Source organism: Anser anser, assembly GCF_964211835.1.
Source record: "Anser anser genome assembly, chromosome: 1".
Taxonomy (NCBI): Eukaryota; Metazoa; Chordata; class Aves; order Anseriformes; family Anatidae; genus Anser; species Anser anser.
Genome location: NC_139720.1, coordinates 65,727,535 through 65,755,382, shown reverse-complemented (window position 1 = coordinate 65,755,382; position 27,848 = coordinate 65,727,535). Strand labels below are relative to the sequence as shown.

The following is a 27,848-nucleotide window of genomic DNA, read 5'->3' as shown; positions in this document are numbered from 1 at the left end:
ATACTCCTAATTTTGTTTGGATGCAGATAGACAGTCAATTAGGTTTGTAACTCTTCCTTACACTTTCTTCCCTTTGTTTGGGATGCAAAGACCTCAAAGTTTTGTTTGGACTTTTCATTTATAAATTCCCTGCTTCCTTTACACTCAAATCCTTGAGTTCCTCTGTTCAATTTACTTGCAAATATTCTTAATTTTTCAAGTATTTTGTACAGCTTTTAAAAATTTAAATATACGTATACTCAATTCATGGTCACTCCAGCTGAAGTTGGTTTTGGTGATGATTTCCTCTCTAGCATCATCAACACTAATTACAATCCTGAAGTCTTAAAACAATGTTACTTCTTGGTGATCCAGTAAATATTTTGTCAAGAAGTGCAGCAATTTCTCTGATTTGTATCCAATAACTAAATGTCTGAGAAAAACGCTTTTCTCTATTGTTATTTACCTCTACCACACCTCTGTGCCTGAAGTCAATAGCAGGCTATCATCCACTCATTTTGTATAACTCCTTTTATGGTCCTGTAGTTAAGTCCTCTTACTGTCACTTTTTTTTTCTTTTAAATTTCCTCAGAATCTCCTGTATCTTTAATGTATGCCTACCATTTCTAGCTTTCCTGAACAACTTCTACACACATTCTAGCTGCGCATATTATCCTATTATCCATTAATTGCCATTATCCTGGTGACATCTGGTTTCATTTTACATACCAGATGTGTAGAGCTACTTCTTTTTGTTGTTCTTTTACAAACAACTCAATTTTCCTCTGCTCTTCAACAAATTTTCTCTCTAGAGTTACAGACTGCTTTCATTACTTACTGACTATTTGACGACCAACCTGGATACATCTCTCCTAAATTCCTCCTCCTTCTTTGAGGGTTCTTTTGTATGCTTGTGCAAGCCTTTCTTCCAGAACCACTTTGTTTCATCTCTAAAAGATATATTTCCTCTAAGGTCAAACACAGCTTATGGGATTGTTTACATTACCTCTGCAAAGGTTGTCTTAGCATTTGGTGATAGTAACTACAGCAGCACTAATGCTGACATCTGTTCCATCCTAATCCTAACACTTACTACCTGTACTTCAGTCTTTTCTCGTTGCTGCTGCTGCCCAGGGGATGGATTGAAAAGGGAGTATAAAAACTGCCAAGTGTCTGGATATGGCTAGGGATAGCAACATAAGACAAAAAAGATGACGGAAGCAGTATCATCCAACACTGAGGCATCACTTTGCTTCCTGCTCCTGGTAGCTTCAATGACTGCTGTATTAGTGCTAAAAAAAAAAAAAAAAGTGTTTCTAAGCAAACAGAAATTGTTGAAAGGTTCAAGGACAGGAATGGAGCAGTTGTCAGTGGTTATGGATAAAATTTGGATATGCTTAGTTTCGTAATTGCAACAGAAGAGGCCTGAGAAGTTTCATTTCCTTTCTTTTTCCAGACCAAGGTAGGTGCAGCTACTTGCAGACTCTCAGTGCAGAAGATTTGTTTGAATTGGCATTACAATATATTCTGATGAGTTCTGAAGATAAACAATTTTCCAGATGCTTACTCTAAAGCAGCTGGCATTCAACAGTACGTAGGAAGCATCCCACCCTCTTCTTCTCTGTTTTTATCTCTATCCAGTCCCGGTTCTGGGGAAGAATGAGAAGAAACTGGAGCTATATGCTGTAAAACAGTTTAAGAGACTGAGTATGCATGCTTTGCTCCCGACTAAGCGCTGTTAAGGCTGACCTAAACCATGAAAATAGACTCCTGACAACCCTTTATTATTAGATCCCTGCTCATCATGATATATGATGTTGTACAAAGCTTTTTTTTCATGTACAGATTTAAGGTTTTGTAAACAAATTAATGAAGATCAATAATCTCAAAATAAGCTTTTATTGTCTATGTTTTATAATGAGAAACAAGTGCATAAAAATTAAGCAACATGTTGAAAGTGACAGTAAGTCATTCATGTGTGAAGGAATTTGAAGAACAAACAAACAAACAAACCACCACCATTTTAGCACATATTCCAGCTAGCAACACCTTTTCTATTGAACAGATTTGAAGTTGTATTTATTCTTTACTTTAAAATTACATGAAACACCCATGAAAATCACTTCATTGAAGAAACATTATCACATGTAAATGTACAGGTGGACCTCTAGTATCTTAGAAAAAGTAAAAAACTCAGATTTCAAGCATATGAAATAGAAAGGAATATGATTACCTTAAAACAAACTTAAACCTGCTTGCTATCACAGAGTCCGTCTCTCAAGAAATCTTGTCTGCACTATAGATACCAGAAGGCATGGGAGCTTCCATTTAAATAAATTCTTGCTTGTTTTGATATAGATGCCCTTTAATTGGTTGTACTATTGCTAAGAAGTATAATTTGGCATCTACTTAGGTTTGAGATTTGTGGCTAGGTTAATTTCTTGCAATAAAAATTCTTGCTAAATTCGGAGTTGTTTAACTTCTATCTGCTTTACAGAAGAATTGAGCATATTTTCCAAGGCTGATTTCAGGATGAGAAGGTTAAGGCAGACATTTAAGCATGTTGCAAAGAAGAGGACTGCTTTCTAGGTTACAACTTCTTCATTCTAATAGTATTATTTACAAAATATTAGACTTCTGTCTATTGTTTCCTTATAATGTCTAAACTATTTTAAATGATAAGATTAAGACAGACAAATTTGTTACAAGAATACACAATGGAGATTTACACTCAGTTGTACGGAGATTCACAGGGAACAATGGCAGAAAATAACTGAGGCAGGGTGAATGTGGGTGATATGGACAACTTTTGATCCTGAGACTATCCTTAAGTAATGGGTATTTTGCATAACACTGGGGAAAAAAAAATCTGAGCATTTTGTGAGGTATATGGATCAATGAATGTACAAAAAAGTACAAAGATGCTTTATGTAGAATAAATCTTTTAAAAACTGAGATGGAAAGACCACCAACACATCTAACACAGGTGTTACATTTTTAAACCTAATAACTGCTAACTGCAGAACACATAAACAAGCATAGTCAATTGAAATAGAAACATGACTAAGTATTTAAAACAGAAATGGAGCTGAGAGTTAAGATCTATTCTTCATGCCTATCACTGGTGATCTGACAAAGAGCACATCATCTAACCACCTCTGTAAATACACAATACAGTGACATCCTGAGCTGAAGAGAGTCAGGTTTTCTTTCTCTCTCTCTCTTATTTATTTATTGTTAGCGTTAAGGAAAAAGGGGATTACCAAAATCCTGCACACGTAAAGCTTGTTTTTTGCTAAGAGTACCATGACTGCACCATGATTTTCACTTCTTCACACAAGAAGCTGAAGGCGCTACACACGGTCACAACACTGAAGCAGTGAAGAAACGCCTGAGGAGCAAGAGGATCCCCCTACCGCCAAACCCCTCGCAGACACACAGCACAGAGCTCTCGGGCAAGACAAGTGGAACTGCCCGCTCCGAGCAAACTTGCTTTATGGATTTATGGCAGCCTCTAGTTAAAGCCCATCTGGGTTGGACGGGGGGGCCGGGACGACCATGTGCTGGTTACATTTTTGCCATTCCTGCTGCGGTATGGCATGAATAAATCACAGGGCTGAGGTCAGAACAGCCAGCCCATAAAGTGATTCATGGACCCAGCAGCACATTCCCCTAGGACTATGTACTTTATTACAGTAAACCTCAGAACAAGATACAATTTCCTGTCTCAAGGAGCAGCCTTTAAATCAGGACACCTGGACAGCCCTGCAACCACTTAAAGAAACAATAGGCCTCAGCCCCACCGCTGCCTCTCACGCTGGCCTGCGCTTGCCCCCAGCCTGTTGCGTTTGACACTAAATACCGCCTCTAGGAACAACCTCCTTCCGCAACAGATCAGGGGGGACGAGACTGCGGAGTAAACCTACTGATACCATCCTGTTCTTCAGCTGTAGCTTCCCCACCCAAGAAATACACGTTCTCCAGCTGTTACTTTTCTTTCCACTTGAGCTTTTAGTTCTCTTCTGCATTGTCAGAATTTGACCCAAAATGTTAAGGCAGCAAAGGAACTTGAAAGGTAATTCACTTGTTTCTCTATTAGTGAGCAGATCCTTCACTTGTTTCTCTATTAGTGAGCAGATCCTTCACCTACAGTATTTCTTAGCTGCAAGCTGAAGAACCTGCTGTGCAATTTCAGTTACCATATGGATGTTCTCCTTGCAGTCTAGGGCATTGATCTGACTTTTGGTTTTGGCACCTGGAAAGCAAGCCAAGTGGTGACAGAGATTATGGTATTGTTAGACTTCTGAAAACTCACAGTTTCAGCTAAGAGTAATGTTGCCTCTTATGCCACAAGTTACATTTTCAGAAGAAAGAATAACAGAAAACTCATTTTAAGCCAAGAAACAAAGCACTGGGTATTTTCTGCTCTAATTATTCTGGGGAGCCCTGTTTCTTAACACTGAAATCCCATAGACCTGTTGGCTGCAGAGGAGCAAGCTGTCATTGACCTGCCTTATATTCTTGTAGCCCCTCGGACTTGTAGTGCCTTGGTTAGGCATATGCTGGATGTATTTTTGCTGTTCTCCTTAGAAACAACAAGAAAAATTGCAAATGGAGGTTTCCCATGTCCACACAAATTGTGGCTACTAAAGTTGGACAGAAGAAAAATTTGCTTTGCTCCTTCAAATCCATAATGGATCATATAAAAGAAAGTTTCACACAGGTATACTTGTTCAGCACACATCATTCAACGAGGAGCATGAATAAGAAAAGAGAAGGAAGCTTCCTTTCAAGCATTTCATGGCTATGGCCATTCTGTAGAATCACTCTGCAAATAGTAGAAGAGATCCTGATTATTTTCACCCCTTGAGTTTGTTTCAAATCTTAAAATTGTAAACACAACAAGGTAACATTTCCTGAGAAGCTGCCTCATGAAAAACAGCCAGGAACATAAAGCTTACATATACTGAAACACACCTTGATGACTTGGATGAGAGATGACTTGGAGAGAATGAATGTAAGAGAAAGTGATAGAGGGGAGAGAGTTTTAGGGAAATTTAGAGGAGAATTCAAACACAGGAAGTAAAGAATGCTATTGAAATGGTCAACGTAAAAAAAAAATAATCAAAAATCTAGATAAGGAAAGAGGAAAAGAGAAGGATTGGTAAAGCAGATGTAAGTAATACTAAACCCATCAGATTTGTCCAGGACGGAACCCTCTCGAAGCTATTTGCTTCATGATTACTTTTCCTACAAGTGAAAACAGTTATGTAGAAAACTACTTCCACCACCTGCTTATTTTCTTTTATTCTACTTAAAGGATATCCTTCACTGTTGTAGATTGTTTCAGAGCTTACAGCAAGCAGAATCAAGGCTTATTCATAGATTTTATCCCATACTATTTCCTGTACAGAACAAATACTTACATCGTATTCAGTTACTCCCACTGAACCCAGTGACTTGCTCTGGAGGATAAGAAAATCTCAGAAAGACAACCACTTGTGACTGAAAGCCATGAAGAATTAACTGTTATTCCTCTGAGTTTGTCCCAGTGGTTAGTCGTTGCCAGTGTCAAAAAGTCAGGTCTCTTGCTAATCCTATTTTTTCTGGCCTCATTTGCTAGATACTGATCCTTGTTTTGACTGTTTGCTGGAATAAACATAGTTTTAATATCATTATTATTTCCTTTCTAGACATTAGAGCACTACAGTATATCATGATAACCAAGAACTTACCATAAAATAAAAGTAAAATTCATATTCTATTCCTAGTCATTAATCCTACTTTTATATAGCCAAATTTCTTTTGCAGCCAATATCACACTGCTTTTTTCCATAACATCCCAACATCTTTTCCAAGCCATTCCTCTCAAAACAGTGTATAATAGTCTCCATATTATTCCAATTTATATCCCTAGTATTCAGATGCATTTTGTGTAAATGCATTCACATTAAAAGAAGCAATTTAAATTGTTACACATGACTTTTTAATGTTAGGTAATGTTATGATGTTTTATTTATCATCTGCAGGTTCTACTGACTGTTATTTTACATTTATCTACAGCTCACTAATAAAATGATTATTAGCATCAAGACTAGTACCAATATTAAGGAAGCTCAAACATAAATACCTCTACTCAGTTTTAATTGTAAATGGTAAATACTGATAATGCTCACTTTAAGAATATTGTCTATTCAAAACTAGAAATATGATGGTAGGAATTGGTCATTTAGAGAAGTCAAATTTAAGGCAAAAAAATATTTGTATTGAACAAGTGGTTTGTTTTCTTTTAAGCAAACTTTGGATATAATAAAGGAACATTATGTGTTTTGGCATGACATATCTTACACAAACCAAGTTGACTGATATTAATTATCTAATTATTTCTTTACACTATAAGAATCCTTTATCAGATTATTTTGCTCATAAATTGTAACAGTTAATCCAGTTAATCAACTTACAGCTAGTTAGTCATCCTGCCTCCTATTCTGCAACACTTCCACAACTTTAGCATTTCCTTAACTTCTAGAATTTCACCAGAATTCCAATATTTATTAAACTTCCAAGAAGCCAAAATTCCCTTCAGCCAATTCCTTTAAGTGTTCTTAGATACCAAAAATCTTGGCCTACCATCCCTAACACATGCATAACATCTTCAGCAGTTTCTTATATTGTAAATGGAGAGATATGGAATGCCACAGTGCTTTTCTAAGAAGAAAGGCAAAACATTTCTGTTCAATTCACGTGTGATCCAAAGAAATATGAAAAGATGTCTAAACAAGTCAAATAGTAATTTAGTCATATTACAAATACACAAAAGGGCTTAATTGAACTCAAGAAAAAATGGAACAAATTAACTTTGCTTTTCCAGTAATCTTAATCAAGCTGGCTGCTTTACTTTTACTTAACCAAACCCAGCAAAGTTTTATAATTAAACAGCTTTTTAATAGTTTGAATGCTGGCATAAAAAAAAAAAAAAAAGAAAACTCCATCATTTCTTCACCACAGCATATATGACTGATGTTCTCTCTGAAACCAAAGACAACACTCCTCTTGCAAAGGGGGTGCATTAGGAAAAGTGTTGCCAGCAGGTCGAGGGAGATGATCCAGCCCTGGTGAGGCTTCACCTGGAGTACTGTGTCCAGTTCTGGGCTCCCCACTAAAAGAGGGACATGGAGCTCCTGCAACAAGTCCAGCATAGGGCTATGAAGATGATTAGGGGACTGGAGCATCTCTCATACGAGGAGAGGCTGAGAGAGCTGGGTCTAATTAGCTTGGAGAAGGGAAGACTGAGAGGGGATCTGATCAACATATACAAGTATCTGAAGAGAGGGTGTCAAGAGGATGGTGCCAGAATCTTTTCAGTGGTGCCCAGTGACAGGACAAGAGGCAACAGGCACAAACTGAAGCACAGGAAGTTCTGTCTGAATATGAGGAAAAACTTCTTTAATGTGAGGGTGACAGAGCTCTGGAACAGGTTACCCAGACAGGTTGTGGAGTCTCCTTCTCTGGAGATACTCAAAACCCATCTGGACATGATCCTGGGCAACATGCTCTAGGTGATCCTGCTTGGCATGGAGGTTGGACCAGATGACCTCCAGAGATCCCTTCCAACCTCAACCATTCTTTGATTCTGTGATTCCCATTGACTTAATTTAGTAAGTGCTGTATTAAGAGAAATGATTCTCTCTGCCTTCTAAATGGCTTTAAAAATCACTAAATACTACTGAAAAACTTCCATCATTACAGCTATCTACTTAAAAATACACATAAAATCAGAAAAAAAAAGTTGCAAAGTGAAATTTGCAGAGGTTAAGAAATGTAATCATAACACTATCTACTTGTAGGTATGCTTTATACTTTTTATTTGTCTTTTATTAAATGAACATATATAGGTTTGACCAAAGAGCCTATATGGCATTTCATCTTGACAAGCTTATTTATTGTAACAGCAATATATTCAGTGACTGTGGCAGGAGAGCACCTTAAGCTGCTTAACAAAATCAGATGAAACAGAAATTAGCACTGGCATACTCCAAAGAATTTTCTAGCTAATAATTTGCAGCAAAGTTTTTAGCTGTGACATACAGAATGGCCTCCACGGTTGAGTGAAAAAGCAAGTTTTTATTTTTAGGTTTTATCTAGAAAGGTATAATCCTATTTCTGAAAGCTCTGCCCAGTAATATTCTATTATCAACATGAGTTCAATGCATAACTAAGTTAAGAAGCAAAAGGAAATATAATCTATACTTTTTATTTCCTCACATGCCTTGCTTTTTTACTTACTTACGTGGTAAAGACAAAGTAATGGTAGCTAAGATTATGGTAATTAAGTAGAATAAATTGTAGAAGTGAGGAATCTCTCCTCCATTCTCTCCATTTTACGGCAGCACTCTATATAACTTTCTATTCAAATGTAATTAATATCACAACTGTTTCTATCAAGACATTTTTTTTGGTGTTTAGATCTGAGAGCTCAGTTGTGCAACAATAGCGTGCGCATCAGTGATACTGTGAAATGCTTAGAAACATGCCAAATTTACTAGATTTTTCCTGGTGGTATTTTTTAGGTTATAGCAAATACCAAGTGGACTCTTTTTTTTCTCTAGATGAGTGAGTCCTATGAAAGCTTTACCCGTGGTGTAGCTTGGTAACCAAAGTTTACCACAAGCCATAGCAAGGGGATTAACACGACTAGCTTTCATGTGGCTCCAGAGCTGTTACTGTGCTCCTCGGAGAGATCAGCACCTTTTCGTCTCACTGCAAAGAGAACTGTGTGCTCAGGGGTCTATGAAAGACTCTCTTCCCCATCAGGACATTGACAGAGGCCACTGCATGTTCATAGCAGAGGTCACACTGAGGGGAGAAAAGCAAAAACAACCTGGCTGGAACAGACACCTTCTTCACAGAAAAGTCAGTCATTCACACTTTCAGTCTTGTACACCTCACTGCAAAAGATTTTGAAGTAGTTCACTTAAAAATAGAGCAAGGAGCCTGCTCTTGAAGCAGAAATAAAATACACAAACTAAATATAACCTATTCCACCCTACTAGAAAATACTGCTTTGAGTAATGGCCCAAAAAACTCTCTGGGAAAAGGCATGTTTTAGAACAAGAAGGCTATCATGCTGTAGCAGTTTTACAACATTAAAGTTAATGGCAGTTTTTCATTAATATGGCTAGTCAATATTATTTTGTTTAAATTAGCATTTCACAATCTTTTGATGTCTTGAGTTAGCTACCTAATTGTAGACATTTTCTTTTCCTTTTCCAATAGCAAAGACTACTGAAAAGAGCAAAAGAATGCTACCTATGGGAGAATTTGTAGTTCTTATTAAGCCCTCCAGAATGAGGAGTGTTGGAGCCATAAACCAAAGCAGTGGAGGAAGAAAATGAGAGTTGAGAAGAAATCCCATGTTCTCCAAGAACAATGAGAATGGGTAGCAGAGGTCTGCCTGACCTCAGACAGTGCATTTCTTCCTCTCTCAAACAAAATGCTGTTTATGACCAATGAGCAATTCAACCATGAGAAACAAGATCAGACAATTTGCCTCCCCAAAGGTATCAGACAAAAGCTGTGTTTATATTCACTGACAACCTCTCTTTTTAATTTTCCATGCAATTGTATCACTAAAAGCTCTCATAGGTTCTGTGGAGTTTATACAGTCATAAAAAAAAAATCAAAATCAACAACATAAAATTAGTGGATCCAAATACTGCATGTGTATGATACCCACCCATACGCGTATCTGACGTTGAATAAACACACCTAAATGACATGGTAACTCTCCATAATTCTAAATAGCATTTTCTTAGAAAGTCTGAGAACTTTTCCAGAATCAGAATAGGTAAAGGAGGAATGTCCAGGCTACTCAGCAATTTTAGGAGGGGAGGGTGTGGGTAGAGAAGAAGGGGGTTTTTCAGCGCAATTTGGTTACAAAGCTTGTTTGCACAAGGCTGTGCTGGCCTCATGGTGACTATTCATAAGAGATCCCCAGAAGAGCTGTAAAGTCTGCCTATAGCCCAGGTGCTATAATTGCTGTCTGTCAAAACAGAGCTGTTTTCTCAGCAAACATTTCAGAATGCCCAATGCTAAGTTGATTAGTTTGGGGTTTTCTGGGGAGGAGTATAAGGATGATGATTGAGAGACAGACTAAAACTGATGACTCGGAGACAAAACTTTGATTTCATTAAAACACTCCAGAGAGTGTTCAATTTCTCAGTTAAAAGAGAATTCCTGCCCTTTGAAGGGAAGGGAAGCAGGCAGTGCGAAGGAATTATTGCCAATAACATCCAATGTAAGAAACATGAATCAGTTCAAGAACCAAACAGATAGAGGTGCTATCAGTAATGAAAATGGCTCAGCTGCCCCTTGAGCATAGCATTCATACAGTGAAACCATTCCCCGGCCCCAGAGATGACTCCCTTTCAGTACACTCTGCATTCAGCACACTCTGCATTCAGCACAAATAAAGCTCCTTCTTGGGGAATTTCAGACTTTTCTTGCACACAACAGCTTTGAGAGCCTCCATCTTCACACTAAGCCTATTTTGAATCCAGCCTGTTACGTGTTTGTAATGGGGAGAGACAGATCTGGCTCCCTCAGGTGCTGGCAGCAATGCTGACCACACAGAGCCTATTCAAACCACATAATGAGATCATCTACAGGATTTTTAAACAGGCTGAGCCTGTGCAGGTTCCAGACACCTGAGTATGTGAACTCTATAAAAAAACACTTCTTGCACGAAGCCTCACGCAGAATGTTCGGGGTGGGAGAGGGGGGATAGTAGGCGGAGTTGGCACTAGGGGAAAAGGAAGGAAATGAGGAGCATATAACGGAGTGAGACTTCAGGCATCTTTTGCAATTAAAGAAACTCTTTACAGGCCCTTAAAGTGGCAGAAGGCATTACTTGTGCGTTTAGGCTGTGACTTACAACTTCCTACCTGGATAGCATGCTTAAGAAAGGCAACACAGATATAAGTCACCTACAACCATAGTACCCTCTCACAAACTTCTTTAGAAAGGACTTGGTGAAGCAAGTTCATAATAGCTCTTCCTGTACATTATCTGCACTTCTGTATCTTCCATCAGAAACCATTGCTCCTGAACATCCACAGTATTAAAGCAACTTCATTTGTACTGCTCAGGTTACATCAATGTCAACGCTTACTTGAAGTCCCATGGTTTTCAGGGTTTGGAATTTTGCCATAAAAATTCACTCCAGACTGAAACGTGGCAAATTAGGGCTCAGCCCCTCCTCATTTCCCAGGCAGTTTCATACAAATTTTTTTTTACAAAAAAGCCTCTGCAAACATTTAAGATATTTTTGTTTTTCTCAAACTAGAAATGTCTTCAATTATTATTATTATTATATTTGACAAATGTTAATTGTAAAGTCTCAACATGTACATTGAAAGTTTTAATTAAAAACAAACATCTTGTTAAATCCAGTGCAGCATGTGTTCTTACTAGCGTGCACCTCATTTTAGCAACAGTTGATACGTCTAATAACCATAGAGGGCATGAGAATGGGTAACTAGAAGAGTAGCCCAAACAGTATAGGGAACAAGTAGTAACATTTTATGATTATTTAGAAAAAAAAATATTGAAAGGGTAACTATGCTTAAGCATAGCAGTAATTTTAATAAATAATAAATAATGCAATGGAGTGATTAGAAAAAAAAATCTGAGATTTAATACTGATTAACTAATTTAATGATTTCTAACAACACCGTGTGAAAAACTAGACTAATACTATTACTGGACCTTTTCAAGCTCATGGTCATTCCCAGCTCTCTGGGAATGCACCTGTGAAGCAGACATCATGCCAAAGGTCTTCAGAAAGCTCTCTGGCCCACTTAAAAAGGCATTTTCTTGTTATCACTCTCAGCATTGCAATGCCTCAAATCAGGCTCTTGCTCCATGAGTAGAATTCACCACCCAGATTTAAGTGTACACGTTCCCCTGGCAGCTAAAGAGGAATGTCAGGCATCTCACGGTGGGATTAATGACATGCAACAAAACGGTAAACACTTTAATCAACAGGAGAGAGATCTAGAACTTGTTTTGTTCCTAGTTTTAGGAATTAAAACTATTGTTATGAGAGGATCTATCTGTAAAAGATGGATGCACAGCCAACAAATGCACTTGAGGAAACACACCTGAGACAGGCATTTGTGCACAACTGACTGGATCAACTTTTACAGCATATGCATAAGAACTGAATGATGACAGAGAAAGGACATGGCAGTGATCACTACAGTGACTATCTACAGCAATCCATTTTATAACACTGCCCAGGAACTGTGAAATTCAGTTATGGTCCCTCCTCAGTCTCAGAAAGCTCAAACCCACACTGAAAGACAGCTGCTGGAGTAACCAGGTTATCAGTATTCTAGGATGTGACCTTTTTACGCAGAAGGAAATACAAAACTGGAATCTTTACTGACAATACTCAACAAAATTCCTCATTTCACGTTAAGCTATTACAAATGGTATGTCAGGCTTTTTATTGTTTTGGTTGTGCCTTTATGATTTTTATGCTCTTAAACAAGCTTGTGCCAGGTAAACAGAATGCCCTCTTAAAAACATGTAGAAGACAGGTTTGTATTTAAGAACAGTAAAAGAACATGTGGACTCCGCAGAAATTCTGCAAAGCCTCCTTTGCACATCCAGCCAAAGGTGAAATTTGAAAGTTAGGCCTCTGCACTCTGAAAACAACTGTATCAGATATAATGAAACCAATAAAAGTTAGAGCCAATGCCAGTAAAAAGATGAAAGATCTGAAGAGTAGTCAAGTTCTTAGCCAGTGCAGTGGACCTCATAAATGTCAAAGAGCATTTTTGCAACATTCAACTATGAATGTATAAATCTGTAAGTTAATAGAAAAAAATGGATGCAGTTATAAATACAGAATTGTATTAGACAGATTCTAGCAGGTTTTTAAGAGCAGTAGTCTTACATGCTGATTTCCATTCTAGAATTTGTTTTCCTTCTTTTCTTTTCTTTCCTAACTTGCACACAAATATTTCTCCTTTCGAATCAAGGAATGACCACATCAATGACACTGATGACCACATCAATGAAAATGAATCACTCCTTTTATATAAGGTTCCAAAATCTACCAAAAAAGGGGGGGGAGGCATCATTTGCAGTTGGATAATCAATGACAATACCAACATATCTGAAATTTCAAGTCTACAACTGATATTTGAGCTGGCAAAGGACCTTTGGACTACAGCTTTAACAGCACTGTCCCACCATGAAATACATTCATTTAATGCAGATTGTATGCTGATCAGATCAAGACCTTATATGACATGCTAAGAAGTTACAGTAATAATGATTTTTGTGGATGTTTCTCTCTCAAAAAAAAAAAAAACAACAAACAATGGACAATTCTTGTAGTTCTGTATTGGCATCCTTTGTCTAAATCACAGGTTATTGCATAAAAAGGAGAATCACATGAATGATCAAATTAATGTCTTATCAACTAACTGGCTGCCACTCACTTCAATTTTTCTTTGTATTTCTATTTTAGTAAGTTCACCAAGTTCAATGCATTGCCATTACAGACAACCATACCATATAATCACTTTAAAATGCAGTTCAATTTTCTCCTCAGTTCACTGCATCTATCCGAAGACTTCAAGAACTGTCATCGGTCTGCTGTCTAAGAGAACAGAATTCCAACTAGAACCAGAATGGGGCCCATGGTTTTAGCATGAGATTTTCTTAGGCTTGATGTAAAAGATGGAGAGGTTTACGGTTCAGGATTACTCTACAGGTTATGATTAGAAAGGATGTTTCTAGCCAAAGTCACGTTACACTGCAAGTTGTGGTAGCATCATATATAAATAGAGGAACAGCAGGAAGGAAATTTTTTCTTATGAAGTTCCCTGAATAATCTAGATTAGTACGCCAGCAGAGAGAGAAATACTTTTAGAACTCTCAACTGGCATGTATATGGCAAGTCCTCCATATGCTCAACAAGTTACAGTGAAAATTACACAGCTCAAAATACTGTATGCAAGAAGCTGAAATACTACCTGCAGCACCACTTATTTTAAGTACTAAAATTGTATAGATCCAGGATTGGGCTCCAGTCAATTCTGTAGCCATTCTAGTATCATGGATGTAAATTCTCATGTTCTTACACTTCAGCAGATGAAATGACCTCTGCGATAACCTTTGCCACTCTAAAGAGATTTTTAAAAAATACAACTCACATCGCCTTTTGCATACAAATAAACAGTAGCAAACAGGACACAGTGGGGAAAGTTCACCCTGCAAAAACTGAGATGTCTCATTGCTGCAGCCACAAGACAATAAAAGAGATTGGTTGAGATTTTTACAAGTTCTGACGGCCAATTCCACTACTGCTGGCTTGCTCATAGGATTTAAATATCTGCATCTCAAGTTTTATAACTTGCCTCCCTAAGGAATTACTAAGCTTTTTTCCAGAGTCTGTTTAGAAGGGAAACCATTCAGTTTGGAAAAGACAGGACTAATGCGCTTACTCTGGGGGCTCTGGTTTTGGCTTAGTCCCCTCTTATTCCCTGTCAGACACAACAAGAGTGCACTTGATTGCTGGGAGTCAACAATTTTAATCCATAAAGTTCAAACACCAGGATGCCAAGGACCAGACTTCACTCACAAGCATTACCATGTCAGGCTCTTATTTCCTGAAATTAATGGAAAAATCTGAGGTAAAGTAAGAAAATCTGAGGTAAAGTTACAATAAGGAGGAATGCAATCAGTGATTGCAGTTGTAGCAAAAGGGAATCAGATATTTCCACTGTAGGGAAACCTAAAGCAAATATCACTTTTCGGCTGACAAGAACCACTGTGTGATCAAATTGCTGGAAAACTATTTGGAGGCACTTCTGAAGAAGCACCAAATCTGCTTCCTCCAATCAATTCTTCCTTTTTTTTTTCCCTTTTTTTTTTTTTTAAATTAATTGACAGGGTAATTGAAGCAATCTCAAATCCAACTAAAAACTTAGATCTGATCCACTTTGACACTTGATAATATACAGAAGCACTGTACAGAAGAATGAGGCATTCTTAAGAGAAGCTGGATTAAAGCCATGTGACAAAAAAGATCTGCAGATTTTTAATGTTATCCCATACCTACCTACAGAAGAAATAGAATTCTGCTGCTTGTCTTTTCATGTAGAAAAAAATGATTTCCTTAGCATCTTCCTTGAATTATGCCACTGATTCCAAGTCCACTCAGCTCAAAGCTGTTTCCTTAATTTCAATACTTCCACAGATCTATTCCAGCTTTCCTACGATTTTGATCTTTTTCTATTTCTCTATTTCACATTATCTAGCAAGAACTTTTATTTCAATGTGTAATACTATTACTCTGACTAGTACTCAGTTCCTGCTTCCTAAACAGACTAATCTTCCCTCATTGCCTGTATCTTCATTTCTCTTTCCATTTGTTATATTCCTCTTTAAATCTTTTTGGCATTCTTTATATTGACATTAGCTAATCTGGGTGCCAAAAAGAGAAACACAATGTTTTACAATGATTTTTTTATACCATCTTTAAAATTCCTCAATGTTCTCCGTAATATTTTTATAATTGCCACCTCTCAGATTATGGTGACAATCATCATTGTGCTTTTTTTCTTGGTTGTATTATTTTTTCCATTCCTAAGCAATCTATAATGTAGCACAGCATGTATACATACATCTACTTGTGCAACTTTGTTCCAAAGCTTAATCTCAGCTTTCATCTTCATTAGTATAGTAACAGACATTTGCCATTACTATTGCTCTTACTATCAATTGAAAGATCTCATTTTGAATTTCTGGTATTTGAATTACATTTTTATTCCTAATACACTCAGTGATATAAGTCTGGATTCTAGTGGTACAAGTTAATAAAACGTTACTGCTTATGAGAATGTACGAACATGAGAAATGCCATAATGGGGCAGATGAATGATCCATCTACTACAATACTTTGTCTTTGAAAGCAGCAACTGAGATGCCATTTAGGGAGAGCACTGATCATTTTCTGTGGTCTATTCACCTCATATTCTGTCAACATTGAGGATTATAGTATTAAGGATATTATAGGGCACATCCCTGTCTAATCTCATTCTAGTATCCACTTACGGACCTATTGTCCATGAATCTGTCTAAACCATGTTTGAACCTGCTGACACTTCCTCTACAGTGTTCTGTAGCCACAAAACTTCACTATCTGCTGCATAAAGAGGTGCTTTGACGGGTTTTAAACCAAACTTTAGTTTCACTGAGTAAAGCCCAATTCTCTTGCAAAATTTGGTTTATAACAGTCTTGCACCAAACTTATCTGTAGGTAAGCTTTCATGAGCTCCTGCCTGCTCTGCAATGGATCCACCACAGGACACAGCTAAGCACATCAGGCAAGTTGGTGGCATCCCCATGATCTTACTCAAAACTTACTTTGTCTCAAAATTGAAAAAACAGTCTCTTTAGTCTCTCCTCATAATGCAACTTCTCCATTCCCTTCATTATTTTATCTGCCCTCTCTATACCTTCTCTAATGCACTGCATCCTCACCTAAATGTGAAGACCAGAACTGTCTCAATACTGAAAATGAAGTCACTGAAAATGAAGCAGCAAAGTGGTATCATTGTCTTGTTCTTGATAACCTCGCCTCACAGTATGGAGGCTATATTCTTCTTTTCAGAGCAGGTCGTCGATATTCAGCTTGCAGATCAGCTATACACCTGAGACACACTGGTCAAATCATTGAAATTAATTTTGTTTATCCTTGATTTGCCTATAAACAATATAGGGATAATACACACCTTCTTAACTTCAGTAACTTGATTAATATTTGGAAAATACTTCAGGTAATTTTAATTGCTATACTGAAAGAAAGCAATACCATATCTCAATTCCCACTAAGAGAACAGATTTCTGTAGCCTCTGGAAAGAGAAATAGCTGGAAAAAAAAGCCCTTTCTTCTTATTGTTAATCTCCTGAATGAAATTACATCATTTACCCTATAATATCACTGTGAGATCTATGCAACCTTGGCTATACATCTATGCAAAATATATCTACTACATAAATACAACACAACAAGCATTACAGGCATCACTCATTCATAAAAGACACATAAGATAATCCCCCCAAAAAAGAAGGAATCTTAACAGTTAGGATTAAAATCGACCTTGAATTGCAAATATACAGCATAGAAATGGCTGAAGTGCTTGAAAAGAGACACACACATTTCCTATAATTTTTAACAGCTATATGTTTGACCGAACAAAAACATCAGCTGTAGAATCTGATGTTTAAAACACCATAGGAAAACGTGAAGACAAAGTAGCTCTTTCTACTGACAACATTCTACTAAACTCCTAATGTGGAGCTTGATCCTTTTTAGCCATGTCACGCAACTTAACAATGCAAAATACAGCATGAAATGCAGGGTCAGCCCACAGGAAAGATCATCTGAGCTGAAAATAGAAAATGCTCATCTTCACCTCAGTCTTCCACTTATCAGAGAAGTGCAGCCTCCACACAAGTAGTCCTGTCCTCCTATACAAAGTCTGTGTCCTCTTGTCAACATCTGTGCAAGAATCAGAGCCCAAGGTGACGAATACCCTCTTCCCATTAAAAGCACATCTTTCTTCACTCAGAAAGTGGCACAGTACTACACTAGTAAGCGTTGTTATACTGTCCTAACTTCCCCTATAAATACAAATTCAAAAAACAGTTTCTTGCTCTACTGAGTGTCCATGGAAAGGTGTTGGCAGTGGGAGGGCTGCAGGGGGAACCTCTGTGAGAAGAGGCCACGGGTTGCCTCTATGCCAGACACAGCCAGCTCCTGCCTGCTCTGCAATGGATCCACCACAGGACACAGATAAGCCCATCATGCAAGTTGGTGGCATCTCTATGAAAGGGCAAGGAATGCCAGACAGGCAGAGGGAAAGCAGAAAAATGTATACCAGAAAGAGTGAGAACCAGCAGTGTGAACACCAAGGTCAGAGAAAAAGGAGGAAGAGGTGCTCCAGTTGCAAAAGCAGATACCTGCTGCAGCCTGTGAAGAACCCATGCTGGAGCAGATTTTTTTTTCCAGAAGGACTGCTGCCCCTTGGGGAGAATTCATGCTGGAGCAGGGTAAAAGTGTGAGAGGGATGACGGGGCAGAGAGCAGCTCTGCTGAGGGTACCCACCACGTCTCTCCCTGCACCACTCAGAGGTGGGTAGAGGAGTCTGGAGTGAGAGAGTCAACCCAAGTCAAGACTGATTTCCCCTTGACAGCAATTGGTAAGCAGTCTCCATCTCAACACATGAGCTTTCTCATCCTATTTTTCCTATTTTCACCCATGAAATATACTACAAATTTTGGTTTTAAAAAAAAAAAAAAGAAGGAAAAGAAGTTTCATTTCTAATATGATACTGAACATACAAGAATCAACTTTCCAGTCTTAGCAGCACACATTTTTCCCCCCCCCCCCCAAATACACTTTTTTTGGCCAGCCAAAAGTAACAGCAATTTTGGCTCTACGCCATTAATATAATCAGTGATACTAAGAAACTTAATCACGATGACAGCAATGTCAATAAAGTCCTGGAAGAAGCCAAAGAAGTTTCTGTACAAACTTATTCAAAAGGAAACGTTCCCTAGACTAAATTGCTTCTCTTTAGCTGTACACAGTTTCATGAAACATAACCTCATGCTATCCAGATGCTTTCTGTGGATGAGCAACCACCTTGTTTTCTGACGACAATCTTCCAGAAGGAAAGAGGCATTCACTAAACAATAGTGAGAAACTATGGCAGAAGAGAATGGTTACTGGGCAGGACCAGCAACTCTGACACACCCTTACTCCTGAGTACGCTTAACAGAAAATGAAAAAGAAGAAGAAGGAAAAAAAAAAGGAGTGAATGAAAAATGATTTCTGGACAGATAATTACTTGGTATTTTCTAACCCATAATCAAGTTTAAAAACAGTGTGCTCTGGTTTCCTTGAGAGAAAAAATATAGAAAGCTAAATATGAATGGACTGTGAACGTTTGGCAATATTCATCAATATAAGTTCCTTCCTAAGGCACTAAGAAGTGTTTTTAATCAAGGTATGTCTGCTTTTCTACTTAATTTTTTGTTAGAATATATTGTTATCCTAATTCTCCTGAGAGTTAGAAGACATTACCTGTAGGCTAAAACCCCACAAAACAGTGAAAACTGAAAGGGAGATTAGATAGGAGACAAAGCTGATCTCCCTTATGCCCGAATACTGCCTAGAAGAAACCTGGAGATGAATTTTTACTTTTTATGCAATGCCTCCAGTTTCCAGAGTGTTTCCTTCCCCCCCCCTCCCCGCCCAGACCTTGCATAGAGGAAGGTGAGGAAGTTAAGACTCACACAGATAAATGGACCAACAGGACATCAGAGTCATTCTGAAGTGTGCATAAATGGCTGGTCTTCTATGGCAAACATTTCTATTTTGTATTTTGGCTCCGTGCTATGTAATTCCAGAATGAATGAGAAAATTTTAATTCTGTTCAGACAAGAATATTTGAACCCAGTGCTCCAACTTATTTTTGGGGAAATTTTCACAATACTGACCTGATCAAAACCAAAACCCAAAAACAAACAAAAAAAAAACAACAAACAAAAAAAACAACCAACTCTTTTCTGTGACAGATTCAAGAATGCCATTTGACAACCTTTCATTCTGTTAGAAGAAAAAAAAAAAGATTTAAAGAAATAACATGGCCAGAGTTTATTAGCAACTCTACCCAGTACCACTGCTGGCTCTATTTGAGGGAGGCTCTTGAGAAAGAGTTGCAAGAGGTCAGACTAATTTTAGGGGTTCATCAGTGGGCCATTTAAAAGCTAAATGGGGTAGCTTTTAAACAAATAAATTCCCTAAAAATCAAAAGAATGAGAAAACAGATATACTCACTTGTATATTAATTTGTTTGTAAACCATGAACTACAACAATTACTTGCATAAAAGGGACTGTTTTTTTTTTTTTTTCCTGTAGTTATAAATAACAGTCTGTGATGCTAATCCTGCTACTTCTTCCAAATTTCTGGGTTAAAAATAATTCCTTCCTCTTCTGGATCACAACATTCATGTTACAAAGGAGGCATCATGAAAAGAGTTATTCCTTCAGTACTGATGAAAGTTGTTAGAGCATTGACTGTACACCATATGAGATGCACTGGTACAGGTAACAAAGCAGTATAGTTCACCATTTAAGAAAGGACAGATCTAATCCGAAAGTGATTTGCTGCTCAGATGGCATAAGCAGGACTATTTGCTTCCCCATTTTTGCTAAAATTGGTAAATGTCTATGTGAACAAGGCTGATAAAGTAAGAATTTCTGGAATTCCTGAATTTCTTCCTGTGGAGGGGCATATACAGGAATCAAATAAGTTGTATGAAAATAGGTCTCATTCTAATTGCTAACAATAAAACAAGCAAGTGAGGTTCTTATAAGGTCTTTACATGTTTCCCTTCACTCCCAACACCCCTCACACTCCAATCCCCTCCATTAGAGTTAACTTTTCTCAAGGTTGGAATTTGGGTACCTACAAAACATACCGAAGTAACTGACATACAGTCTGATAAGTGCAAACATTGTCACAGTCATATAGACATACAGAGACAATTTGGGTCTATGGAATTAGGAAAAGCATCTATATATATACACTAATACAAGTCATATTTATAATAATAAAATTGAATTCAGTTGAAGGATTGTACAAATGATTGTGCTGAGTTAGCCTGTTTTGTTAGGGCCAGAAGGGAGGTAGGGAGAAAAAAAACACACCACCTTTTACCAAAAGAGTTAAAATGCTATAAAAAAGTCTGTGTATGCAGCCCAGGTCTTATAAGGAAATGTTCTTAAACATTTATTTCTTAAAACACAAGGTTTCAATCAACAGCCACTGGAGACTCTGGGGTCACGATCTTCCCTGTATGCAACCCCCTCAATGTTCTGCATAAAGGTCAGAGAGGTTTACCCTCTAAGCATGAATTTGCCTTCCAAACACTTTGACTATGGAATAAACAGTTTCTAACCCAGATTGCGAAACTCCTAGCATTGTTTTCTAAGAAAAATGCAAACCCCATACTAAGAGATTTCATATTCACTTTCTGTGGACTCTACAAATTAAAGGTCTGTAAAATCTTGAACCTTTATTAAATCTGCCAGCAACAAGTTGAGAACACTGTATGTTACAAAGTCCACTGAGTGCATACACCGTATTCCTCAGTTATCTGAAAGTGCTTCTTACAACTTGATATGCTAATATATCCATATAATGAACGCTCATGCTTGCCATCAGCTGGACTTGTATCAAAAATGAAATATTGTGAGGTTACACATAAGCTGGAATATGATCTGATGGAAGACGTAAGTTTAAAGAATAAGTCAGAGAAGTAACACTTTTTAGCACCTAAAACAGTGAGTGAAAATGCAAAACAATGCCTTAAGGATGCATCTGCAAATCCTGATTTGAATACTTTAAGGATTAAAAATTAAGGTCAAGAAATTTCTAATAAAGCACCACAAGAAGTCCAAACTAAAATGGAAGAATTATCTCCTGAAGAACTTCATACAGTATTTTAAAGGAAGCTACATTTTATTTTGCATTTGATAAACATCCCAGCCCTGTTTCCACCATTGCTTCCATTTGATTGGGCTGTCTGGTGCCTGAACCCTACAGAGCTGCCATGCTGCACATAACACGATATATATTTCTTTAGTATCCGCTGGTGATAAGTTACATTACTGAAATTCGTCCAGGAAAGTATACCTGTTAATTTTACTTTAGATGGATTCTATTAAAACGTGAAAATCTTGGCAAGAACTGGGGTGAGACTTGCCCACTGTCTGGGTCCCTTTCCCACCCAGCCAACAGGGCAGACTTTTTAGTTCATTATCACCTCATCAGTGTTCCTGTCAGCTGCCAACAGTGAGAAAAGACTAAGCCACTCACTAATTCCTGGCCTTCCTGCCTCCACTGAAGGAGTAGTAAATCCAGAACATATGGATGCTCTTTAACCCCTCTCAATCCAGACACCTACTTTAATCAGTCTAATCAATCTGCTCAACTCAGAACAAAGATTGACTGGCAGATGCACAATGATGGAGGGATCAACTTGTTGCAGCTCAGCTCCAGCACAGAAAGCACTACTCTATTTCCAATACACTACTGTTACAGGAGGAAGCTGGAGAAAGGCACCAGTCCAACTGGGTCAAGAGTAGGATAGACCTTCTAGAGAAGAGAGGAAACCAGCAGAGGAAGGGATTGTGAAAAATGAAAAGATCATTAAACATTAAGATCTCATCACAAGAAATCATGAATGAATGAAGACCAGGAAACATTCACTCAATGCAAGGGCAATTTCTTATTTTGTAACAAGTTGTACTTCAAGCAACTTAACAGCTTGCTGTCAGTCTTTCCCCAGTACACAAGACACAAGAACAACCTTGACTTGTGTCATCTCAGACTTTTCTGAACATGGATTGCCATTTCAATGCACTAAGCCAGAAGTAAAACAACTTCAGAAAAATGGGAACATTTTTTGCCAGGTTAGTATGCTGAATTATACAGAGGAATTTAGTGAGTGTTGGGTACCATCATTATTTCTAGAAATACTCTTGATTAAAGAGTATAAAGACCATCCTACCCCTATATCTTTGATAAGAAAATTCTGTCCCTTCTCTTACAATTCTGAATGTTCAATTATAAGCCATGCACTTACAAATTCTAGGCTACATCACCACAAGGTTTTAAATTTATGTATATAACCACAACATTAAAAGTTGTCAAAAGAGGAATGTAAATCACAACAGTCCATTTATTCACTAACACAATGTGTTTAGTGCAAAACTTCATTCTAAGAGTGGCTTTCTATGTATCATTTGATAAAATTCGTAATTTTGATCCCTACCTTTAAAAGCCTTCAATAATGCTCACCCAAAGTTCCAGGATTAGAAGGTTCTTCTTGAAAAATCGAACAGTCAGCCTTGTGTGAGCAGGAGAAGGACTGTTTCAGCAATTGGCCAATTAAATTAGAACATAATCCCAGACTACCTTTAGGAAAACTACGAAGTATAGTAACTACAGAAAAAGATATCAAGTTTGGAGATATTACGACATTTGGTATCACTCCAAGATGACTTCTTTTGGTGCTGAGAAGTTGTCTGACCAGACTGTACTCTTGTCCCTTAACTGATGTCAATAGGGATGGTGATAATTCAGTCATTTCTGGTGTGTGTTTTGGGATTCAGTTACCCAAGTAATGGTATCTAATGCCATATTAGCTGTCCTAGGATATGTAAGACATTCACAAGAGGCTGATAATGTGACACACAATATCTAGAAGATCTATGCCTTTCTGAAGTGGCACTTAGGTCCATTAGGATATTCTAGTGCACCTGAAATGGCAATAGACACCAAGGTTCAGACAATGGATCTGCAGTACTGTTCTCCTTAAAACCAGTAATCAAGTTATCAACAGGTATCCCAGAGATATAAATTGGGTAAGAAAGGAGCTCATTTCTATCTTGTATGTACAGTGGTGGAAGTCTTGAAAAAATAATTCTTGGAGAGCAGGCACACTTAGGATGGTAGGCAGTGGTAGGCAGAAAACCAAGGTTCTGAAAGCCAACTAACCACAGAAGAGAAAGTGAAGACTTGAAGAAAAGAGAAGACAGGGAACAACACAGGTACGCATCTTTTGGTGTCTGTCCTAATCAAAAAACCTTTTATCATTAATATTACCCTTTCAACAACACTTTAATAACTTTACTTTATTCACCTGCAATGGAATATAAACCATATTTATGGCAAAAAACCCTCACTTCCTAGTAAATAAAATTTTATATTGGAGTGCAAACTGCCTTTTGGTACATAGTAAAATGTCTTCAGTGTGGTCTGGAGGTCACTCTGCTAAAGCAACCCAAACAGTTTTTTATGCCATTTAATTTTTCCGTGCTGAGTTTTCCTTATCCATAAATAAGATAAATAATACTGACTTTTTTTCCAGAGGAGCATTTTGAGAATTAACATGGCACTTTTAAGATTTTCAGATGGAAATTGCTCTGTAATGTAAAGTAGCATAGTTAAGAACTGAATGCCATAGCATAAATTAAAATATAGAAGGTTGCATATATATATATGTTAATAAACCTATTCCTAGAGGTATTTTAAGGTCACAAGGAGAGAAGATATACTATTCTATTTTGGTCACCAAACTCTTGTTCATTAAAAGTTTAGGTGTGTATTTCCAAGTCCCATGAGGCTGCCACCAGGAATGTGATTTTTTTTGTTGTTGTTCCTTCAGTTAATATTTTTAAAAGACTTTTTCTAACACTTGTAGGATTTCCTTGGGAAAAGAGCAACAAAAAAGTTAGATTTTGTCCTTCACAATACATGTTCCAGATATATCAGTATATATAACGGAGATCAAAGTTTAACCAAAAATCTGTAACTGTTGGTCATGAGAAGTCAAATTCTCCATCTTTTCCAAGCAGGCATCTCCTGACAAACTTATGAGGCAAAAGTTCTGCTTATTAAGGTACAACGGCTTCAAAATATGAATGACTTGACAGTGGGAACAAGGAGTAAAGCAACTCTGAAAGAAAAGTAGAGGGTTTTATTCCATGCCTCATTCTATAATCTGACAGTAATTGAATGGGTATTTCTATGCTGCAAACATGTTAAATAATCATTAAAGCATTCTAGCAAAATTATCAGAATCTCAGCAAATTAACTGTACTCATTTCTAAAATAAAAATGACACATACTCTACACAGGTCAAACAGAACACAAGCTATACATGTGCATCACATATACTTGAGTTTCTGCACAAAGAAAAAGTAGAACAATCGGGCTAAGCTCTATGTACACTAAGGAAAATGCATTTCGTTATTAGGACTCATTGGTATGAATAAAGCATATCTTGCTCTACTTTTTACATATTCATTCCCTATTGCTTTTTTTTTTTTTATTAGTCAGTAAAACAAACAAACAAAAAGAAATCAGAATGGAGATCTATTAAAAGACAATGCATCTCCCATGTATGGGAATAAAACTTTTTGTTATTCATATCACTGAGACAAAAACCAGATCATCGCCCAGTGTAATTTCTGTCCCCCTAAAACTGTATCTTTATTAAAGGTCTACAAGTTCTGGTTCAGAAATAGGTAACAAAAGAAGAATTTCTTACACTTTGTTATATTTAAGTTACACTGAGAGCATATTTGCCCATAAAATGGAACAAGAAATGTAGCATTTGTATAAATAATACACTTGAGGTAATGGAGATGTAAACATACACATCACAAAGCCATCTGGTGCACAGTTTTCCCCAAATTTGGGCACAAAGAGTATAAAGAAATGTGTTGTCCACTAGGGTTTCTCTAGGCATCTCTTGTACTTTTCATCTTCCCACACCGAGGAAGTGATACTCCAGTGCTCCATGTTGTAAAGGAGGCAAAAGGTCCAGCAGTTAAGACCACTGGAGTGAAGCCTTGGTAAGAGGTTGCCTGAAGTGATTCTGCGTGGCTCCGTAGCTATTTGACTAACATTGACTCTAGCCCACAGGCTCCTTCTGTTTGGGCCAAATGCAATGCTGACACACTCTGCAGCTCAGCACCAAACACCTTTTCCATTCTTTAACAGTTTACTTGCATTTCTGCGTGCTGGTTTCTTTTGGCTCCAAAGACAGCTTCACCTGCAGGGTTTCGTTTTTCTGTTTGACACCTTGCTGTTGATTTTCCCTTATTGCACAAAAGAACTTGCTCCAGTGCCTCTTTCACAAATGCCTCTTTGTAGTAAACGAAAGCCTTAATGATCATATTTTGATTGTAGACTTGATTAATTTTGACTTTGTTTAATTTGCGACCTTTGCTGAGATCTTTAGGGCTGGGAATTAGAGAGCACACTGTACCACTGTACTTTGGACATTGCAGGTTTGCCAATTTGTTTCATGCCTCATTTGTCATAAAACCTATGAAATTGTAGTCCAAAGCCAACTTCATATTTTTCAAGGCGAGGCAAAAATGTATTTGTTTTTGTTTTAAATTAACATCTCCTTGCTATATTCATCTAGTTTTTCAAACTCAAGACCAAAGCCTCACTAACAATGAGAATATAGCAAGCAAGACAAATCTGAAGATCAACTTATCAAAAGAGAACAGCTTGCTTCTCTGCAATTACAGCACTAAAGTGGTAAGATAGGCATACTCAATTTTAGGTACAGGCATACAATAAAGAAAATAGGGATGTAGAAAGGATTTGCATGACAACATGCTAGAAGAGAGAAATAAATGAGGATGCATATATCTTACTCGCACAACTTTTTCTATTAAACATTTATCTCTTAAGTTATTTAAAAACATACAAACCTAATATCTTAAGATTTTAATTTCTGACATCACTGGAATTCTGTAGCCACATGATTCCTTCATGTGTGAAGGCATCACATCGTGTTTCTGGCTTCAGTTTACTTCTTTGAGAAACAACAACAAAATTTCTCTGTTTTTATGGAAAAGACGACTGATAAGCAAGATCCTTCAGTGAAAAGAACTCAACTGCACAGTATTATTATTAAAACTTGCACTATTGATATCTTTAGAAGATAATATGGCTAGCAGAAGTCATAACGACTTTCTCCAAATACCAGAAGATATCCTTGGCATTCTTTATAAGCTAACCAGGCTTAACCCTTTCACATCTCCAGCCTACTGAGGGCTTGAGAGGGAAAAAGAATTTTTAGCTATCTTTAACCAACAAACTGAATGATCTAAAAAAAAGGTGGTTTCCCTTACATGAAGAATATTCAAAATGGATTACATACAAGAGCAAAATTTCTCTTTAGAAGTTGAATCTGCAAACCTAAGCTGGTATTAATAGAGAGAACTGAGCCCTCAGTATGATAAGTAAAACAAGTTCATATATATAATATATATATTTTTACAAGAGACAATTTTGGTTCTTATAGACATTAACGCAGGGAAGTATATGATCTGTGCTAAAGAATCTGCAAGACAACACCCTCTCTATTCCGTTTTATCTTCATGAAAACATGCTCAACCATACCTAAGCTATTTGTGATAGGTTGGTGTCATCTGTGTGTAAAAACCTTCAGGGAACAATATTCTACACCCTACCCACACCCTGCTCTTCAGTTTAGTGAGATCATTTTGAATTCTCATCTTGTTCTCCAAAGTGTCTTAATACCCACATTGGCATTTTGGCAATATGTCTTTTGGCTTGTTAGCCACATCATTAATGCACATTTTGAACAGTAGGAGACTTGGAGGAGACCTTTAAGAAAATCAGGTAATACAGGTTTCCATTTTGACAATGAACTAATTGTTCTTTTCCAGCTACCTGCCTATTCACTTTATAGTAGCTTAATCAGGAATATAATCCCTACTTTGCTGATGAGACAGTTCTGAGAGATAATGACGGAAATCCTCTTGAGATCAAAACATATCACATCTACTGTATTACCAATGGCATATGGGGACACCTTGTTGATTTGTCATGATTTAGTCTCCACAAATTCAGGTTATCTGTTACTTAACACTTTACTGTTTTCTGAGTATTTACAAATAATATTTTTTATTTACTCCAACATATAGCTAGGAACTGAAGGTAGACTTATGAAATCCTTTGGCTGCTTAAAGCTACCTGCAGTTTCATAGCAGTATTGTTGGCCTCAGAGCTTTACTCATCAGATTAAACTAAATGTTCAAACTAGTTGATTTCTAGATTATTTAGCAAATACTATTTTATCATTTAGTTCAACTTAGAATCATAGAATCATAGAGTCATTAAGGTTGGAAAAGACCTCCAAGATCATATAAAAAGCTTGATTCCTA

At 37.3% G+C, this 27,848-nt stretch overlaps 1 protein-coding gene across 15 annotated transcripts in view; it reads right to left on the bottom strand.

Annotated features, from left to right (window-relative positions):
* The window catches only part of ERC1 (ELKS/RAB6-interacting/CAST family member 1), a 308,495-nt gene that overhangs the window by 74,717 nt on the left and 205,930 nt on the right, over positions 1 to 27,848 (bottom strand). The window contains exon 16 of one of the 15 annotated variants that reach the window (XM_083819806.1): positions 5,435 to 5,628. The exons of the other annotated variants lie outside the window; for them this stretch is intronic. Within the exon in view, the coding sequence (XP_083675932.1) occupies positions 5,592 to 5,628 (37 nt within the window). The 3' untranslated portion in view covers positions 5,435 to 5,591. Of the gene's footprint in view, positions 1 to 5,434; positions 5,629 to 27,848 lie in introns of those variants that run through there. 15 annotated transcript variants of the gene reach the window in all.